General features: G+C 51.6%; 1 protein-coding gene across 1 annotated transcript; it reads right to left on the bottom strand.

The window, feature by feature from the left end:
• Nucleotides 1–1,583: 1,583 nt before the first annotated feature.
• LOC311198752 (olfactory receptor 14A16-like) lies at nucleotides 1,584–2,561 on the bottom strand (the record flags this gene model as incomplete). The annotated part of the gene is made up of 1 exon (XM_084272757.1): nucleotides 1,584–2,561. One exon carries the CDS (start codon nucleotides 2,559–2,561, stop codon nucleotides 1,584–1,586), a length of 978 nt encoding a protein of 325 aa, XP_084128883.1.
• Between the last annotated feature and the right edge of the window lie 4,255 nt (nucleotides 2,562–6,816).

The raw sequence follows: 6,816 nt of genomic DNA, 5'->3' as shown, positions 1-6,816 counted from the left end.
GAAGGCATATGGCTCGTGTGGGTGTGGTGTTTTAGGCCTGTCTGGAGGCCAGATGCCCACCAAAGTCAATCTATCACTCCCCTTTTTAGTTGGACAGAGGAGAAAATAGATAATAAGAGGCTCTGGAGTCAAGATAAGCACAGGGAGAGATCATCCTGTAATGAACAACCTGGGCAAAACAGACTCAACACAGAGTGAAGGACAGAAAACTCTCTCATTTATTACACTACACTGCACAGACAGTGACACCAGAGTCGGGTGATGAGAAGCATGACCAGATCTTAAAACAATGGGACCAGATCTTAAAGCAGCTTCCCCCCACCCCTCCCTTCTTAGCAGACTTCCCTTTAGTTATGATTTTGCTCCCTTCTCCCCGCCCCCATTGTGGCACGGGAGTGGCTGGGACTGGGAGATGGGGGCTTCAGTCAATGTCTTGCAAGTTGATTTCCTTCTTGGCCAGGGGAGGCATTCATTCCACGCCCCCTTCCCCTGCTGCACCATGGGGTCCCACCCACGGCAGCCAGTCCTTCATGAACTTCTCCAGCATGAGTCCTTTCCCGCAGGGCTTCAGCTTTTCCCGAGCTGCCCCAGCGTGGGTCACTGCTATGGCAGGCAGTAATAAAGCACAATGTCTCTCAGTCCCAGTCCTCCACGGGGTCCACAGCCTCCCCCCAGAAAACATGTTCCGGTGCAAATCTCTCCCTTGCTCATCTCTGTGTCTCTGTCTCTCTCCATGGGCTGCAAGTGCTGGGAGGAGATTGATCCAATGTGGGTCACAGCATCTCCTGTCTGTCTCCCCCTGCTCCAGTGTGGGGCCTCTCCAGGGGCTGCAGGTGGGGTCTGGGCCTTTTCCATGGGCTGCGGGGGGACACCTGCTCCACCATTGGTTTCTCCACGGGCTGCAGGGGCAACTTTCTCTCCGGCACCTGGGGCGCCTCCTCCCCCCCTTCCCTGCCCTTTTGTCGGCACAGCTTGTTGCATCTTCTCACTCCCTTCTCTGGGGGCAAAATGCAGCTGCTTGCATTTTTTCCCTCTTCTATGTGATTCTCCATTCTCCACCAGAACCCAGCAACGTAAAACTGCAACAACTGGAAAGGTAGTCAGGTATTGGAACATGCTGCCCAGAGCAGTGGTGGACTCACAATCCCTAGAGATGTTTAAAAGGTTTGTAGATGTTATGCTTGATAAGAAGTAGACTAGGCAGGGTTAGGCTGTGGTTGGTCTCAGTGACTATCATAAAGATCTCCAACCAATGTGATTCTATGGTTCTATGGTACACTTCCAGGATATTCCCATTCTGTCATGGTGGGAAAGCATTGCCATTCCAGACAAGTAGTCAAGTGATTCAGCTCATGAAGATGTGCTTGTAAATATTTTAGAAATATAAGAAAAAAAAACAAAACCTTCCTAGGCAGAGAGGATGCAAAGTGAGCACAGCTCATCATTATGCAGTGTCAGGTTCACAAAAGACCTGGAGATAATTCATTAGGAATAGGATAATTGTTGACCATGTTACCATAGCTTACATAAATTGGAAGGAAAAGAAAGCCAACAACCAAAAAGATACTAAATAGAGATTGGACCTAATGTGACTTCCATGGCCAGCGATTTGCAAACGATAAGCAGTTTATTGCTGCATAGAAACTACCAGTCATTAGTTTCCACATGGCATCCTTGAGCTCCTGGTTCCTCATGCTGTAGATGAGGGGGTTCACTGCTGGTGGAAACACAGAATAAAGGAATGACACTGCAATGTCCAAAAATAGGGAGGAGATGGAGGATGGCTTCAGGTAGGCAAACAAACCAGTGCTGACAAACAGGGAGACCACGGCCAGGTGAGGGAGGCAGGTCGAAAAGGCTTTGTGCCGTCCCTGCTCCGAGGGGATCCTCAGCACAGCCCTGAAGATCTGCACATAGGACACCACAATGAACACAAAACAACCAAAAGCTAAACAGACACCGACCACAATTACTCCAATTTCCCTGAGGTAGGCATCTGAGCAGGAGAGCTTGAGGATCTGGGGGATTTCACAGAAGAACTGGTCAACAGCATTGCCATGGCACAGGGGCAGTGAAAATGTATTGGCTGTGTGCAGCACAGCATAGAGAAACCCACTGGCCCAGGCAGCTGCTGCCATGTGGACACAAGCTCTGCTGCCCAGGAGGGTCCCGTAGTGCAGGGGGTGGCAGATGGCAACGTAGCGGTCATAGGCCATGACAGTGAGAAGACAGAGCTCTGTGGAGATAAAAAATAAAAAGAAAAAGAGTTGAGCTAGACATCCTGTGTAGGAAATGGCCCTGGTGTCCCACAAGGAATTGACCATGGATTTGGGAACAGTGGTGGAGATGCAGCCAAGGTCAGTAAGAGAGAGGCTGAGGAGGAAGAAGTACATGGGGGTGTGGAGGTGGTGGTCACAGGCTATGGTGGTGATGATGAGGCCATTGCCCAGGAGAGCAGCCAGGTAGATGCCCAGGAAGAGGCAGAAGTGCAGGAGCTGCAGCTCCCGTGTGTCTGCAAAAGGCAGGAGGAAGAACAGGCTGATGGAGCTGCTGTTGGACATCTGCTGCTGTCAGCTGTGGAGACCTGTATGAGGAGGAAAACGCAGAGAGAAGTGAGGGAACTCTTCTATAAGGAAAACCTCATTAATATTGGCTCTCTGTATTCAGGAGGACTTTTGGTAGGTCGCTTTTGGAGGTCTGCTTTGTGCTCGCTTGAGTGTGCCACTGCTGGGAGGAGGGTCAGCTGTGGGCTGTCAAGAACTCAGTCCTGCCTGCCAGCAGTCAGTAAATAGAAGGATGGTGTGATCTCAGACTAAATCCCCTGTGGAGAGGAATGAGCTTTTCAGCACTGTCACTTCAGTTTCACCTGACAGCAGAGCAGAGCTTTGGAGCTTTGGTTTTCTCCTGCCTGTACCTGAGGAGTGTTTCTCCTGTCAGAACTCCCTGACATTGCTGCTGCAGTGCCAGTGAAATCTTCCCCTGAGTGCAGAGTGGGGAGAGCTGCTGTGTCTATCAGCCCTGGTCTCAGCTGCCCTGTGCTGGATGCTCTGTGATCACACCCTGGTGTTCCTGTAGAACATCAGTGTCTGCACTGCGGGGGATGTCAGGGAGTTACCAAGTCCAGACTCGGATATCATTTCTGGGAGCAGCTCCTTCTTCCTCCCTCACAATGTCTCTGATACCTGGAGCAGTCCCAGAAGCTGCTTCTCTTTACCCATGCTACCTCCTGCTCTGTGCGCACAGACCTCATCCAACCTGCCCTGTGCTCAATTCTATCTGCAGACCCCTCCTGGCATCAGGGCACTTCCCAGGGAACATCTGTGTGTGCAGGGGTCAGGAAAAGCTCAAACATCTTCATGAGAATCAAGTTTTCATTGCATATTATTGAGAGGAGAAATAAATTCTCATCATTCACAGTCAGCACAGCCCACATGAGAGGAAAAGTCAAAGCAAAGACTCTGCCTTGGTCAAAATATTCCCTTTTGAATTTCTCAAGGATCATCTCGAGCTGGGACCAAACCTCACCCATGCAGCCCTTTCTTGCAGCTGAACAACCTTATGCCGTCCTTCCCTTGGTCACTTCTTCAACCCTCAGGTGCTTTCTCTATCCCTGTGGAAAGCCAACGATCCAGTCTGAGTGCTGACCCTGGCAGCAGCAGAGTCCCTGCCCCAGCACACAGCACCTGGGTTCTAAGGACCCTGCTCACAATGACAGCCCTGGGCACCTCTGGGTGCACACGCTGCTCCACACCTCTGCAACCATGCCCAGGAGCCAGTCACTGTAATGCCCTGTCCTTGTGTACTGTCAGAAGGGTTTTCCTGCCCTGCAGAACGTTATTGTCCTCCAAATGACAGAAACAAAGACTGCCGCCCTGACAGTCCCCACACACTGCCCCATGTCCCAGCTTTAGGAGATCCCTCCAGGAACAGAAACTGCATTGCCCTGCACCCACAGACATACCAGGCAGAGTGCTGTGGAGATTTCTCCTCCAGTGAGCTCTCAGCATCCGTCAGCTCTCTCAGCCTCACAGGTCTCCCCTCAGTGCCTACAGGCAGTGTCCCCAGCCCTGTGTGCTTGGCACAGGAGCTGCTCCTGCGCAGAGCTGTCTCGCTGCAGCGCTGCAATATTTCTTGAGCTCCTACTGTCCATCCCAGGAGCCCAGCCCAGATCGCAGCAGAGGAGCAGGTGAAGACATCCCCTCTGGGCTCCTCCCTGGAGCTCGAGGGAACCTCATTGGAAAGACACTAAGTCTTTACTGACTTTCCCTCTCTTGGCTGGGGAGAAATCTTTCTGTCCAGCAGAGTCCGTTCTCCTGATCAAACCAGAGAAGGGCAGGACAATCCCCTTTTCTTGTCTCCCCATGAGACAGGAGCCCCAGGCAGGGACAGGCAGGAGTATCTGTCCCCCTGCAAAAGTTAAGGAGCATGGCTGCCTGGGACCTGCTGGTCCCAGTGCCCATGGGAATTACTGAGGATGGAGGCCAGGAGAGAGTTGCCAACCCCTTTTGTCACCTGAAGGGCCAGAGGTGTTCCAAGAGACATGGGTGGGTTCAAGGTCCAATGGAGCACTGCTGCCTGGGAGCAGCATTTTTTAGCCTGGTGGGGAATTCCTTTGGCCAAATAACATGACAGCAAATGATCACAGTTAGGACCATCCATACCCAGAGCACCACATGTCCAACAGCAGCTCCACCTGCTGCTTCCTCCTCTTGGCCTTTGCAGACACATGGGAGCTGCAGCTCCTGCACTTCTGGCTCTTCCTGGAAATCTTCCTGGCTGCTCCTCCGGGCAACAATTTAACAATCATTGTTACAGTCTTTCCAACATTTTCCCTTCCCTCAGTAGCCAGTGCCTTGATGGCAGGGTTTGTGGAAGTATTTTGGCAGGTCATAGGGCAGTTATCACCTCTTACAGCCTGTGACTTTTCAGTTGCACAGGCAAACGACCCTGGCAAACTGACATGCCACTTGATGGATGGGTGCCTTGACTACATCATCCCAATCCCATCCCCTCCCCATCCCAATCCCATCCCATCTGTCCTGGATATTGCCAGGGCAGAATTAACCTCCCCAGGCAGGCAGCACAGGTGAACTGAGTTAGCCCAGGCTGTTTTCCACACCACTTGACACCACTCCCCTATAAATGGGCTTCTTGGGGAGGGGCACTCCTGGTGCCTCCTGGGCAGTCCAAGTGCAGCCAAGTCATCAGGTTGGTCATCATGTTGTGCAGCTATTGGGTCATAACTGGGTATAAGTGAAATTCACTGTGGGCTGTTTTTGTTCTCCTTTCATGGTGATTTGGTCAGTAAACTGTCCTTAGGCCAGAAGTTCTGTCTGTTTCTCCTGTGGGAGTGAGTGAGTGGCATGTGCTGCTCAGCCACTGGTTGGAGCTGAAGCACCACAGCCCTTTTTGGATCCCAAGGCTGGGCCTGAAGGTTTGTGATAACGGTAGAGGATGAGGTGAGGGGTGCTTTCTCTTCCCATTTTCCCTTTAGGCTTCTTACAGCATCTGTTGAGAATGTTGACTATTCCTGGGATGTTCAGACCAGCATATTGCCAAGAGGTTTTCCCTGCACTGAAGGGTCAGGGGTGGCATGGTGTGTGAGAGGGCATGAAAAAATACCTAGACAAGAAAAACAGATCCAGAGGCACTGTGGCTGCCCAGGCCTCAGAAACCAACACCACAGCTGAGCCAGAAAGAACCCTTACAACAGGCCCTGGAGCTACCCAGGCCTCAGAGAGTGCAGCTCCTGCAGTCTCCCCAACAAGCACCATGGGTACTCAAACCTCAGAGGCCAACCCCAGAGCTGATCCAGACAGCCAACCAGTACGACTGTCAGTCACCTCTATCCAGAAGAAGAAATACATGGAGAAATCAGTCCTCATTGTGAAAAATGATGATGAACTGGGACCATTGCAAGGACCTGAAGGCAATACCAGAGGTTATAACCCGATCCTTGTCCTTGAGCTGAGAGACATGAGAAAAGACTTCAGCCACCTTCCAGGGGAGTGTATCATCACCTGGCTACTCTGATGCTGGGACAATGGGGCACGCAGCAGGGAGAAGGCAGGGAGGCCAAGCAGCTGGGATCCCTGTCCAGAGAAGGAGGCAGTAACAAGGCAATTGGAAGGAAGTCTCAAGCCCTCAGCCTCTGGAGGTGACTTCTATCAAGTGTAAGAGCATGGTACCAGTTCGTTGAAGATGTTGTGTATTGGCCAGACCAGTGGATGACCATGGAGAGAGATATCCATTATCTGAGGGGATTAGCCACGTGAGAGATGATTTAGTATGATCCTGATGATCTGCAGCACTGTCCATCCTGTGCATAGACTTCCTCTGGAGAGGGCACTTCAAAGACCCAAAAGGGTACCAGAGGGCTTTTGGAATAGCTGCCTCAGAGACAGAATGAATTGAACAACTCTCTCTTCTGCCTGGATCATCAGAAGACCCTTCTGTTGTGGGGCTTCTAAAAATTGAAGAACTGGAGAGTCAGGGAGTGATTGGTAGAACCCGCTCACCCTTCAACAGTGCAATCTGGCCACTGCAAAAGGCCAATGGAGAGTGGAGGCTGAGGCTGGACTATCGTGCCCTGAATGAGGTCATGCTGCCTATGAGTGCTGCAGTGCTGGACATGCTGGAACTCCTGTGTGACCTGGAGTCAGATGCAGCCAGATGCTACGCCACAATGGACATTGCAAATGCTTTTTATTGATTCCGTTGGTGGCAGAGTGCAGGCCAGACTTTGCTTTCACTTGGAAGGGAATCTAGTACACCTGGGATTGACTGGAAACAGCCCCACCATCTGCCATGTACTGA

Source organism: Gallinula chloropus (assembly GCF_964237585.1).
Source record: "Gallinula chloropus genome assembly, chromosome: 18".
NCBI classification, from domain to species: domain Eukaryota; kingdom Metazoa; phylum Chordata; class Aves; order Gruiformes; family Rallidae; genus Gallinula; species Gallinula chloropus.
Note: the sequence above shows the minus strand (reverse complement) of the source record. Positions and strands in the feature narration are given on the sequence as shown.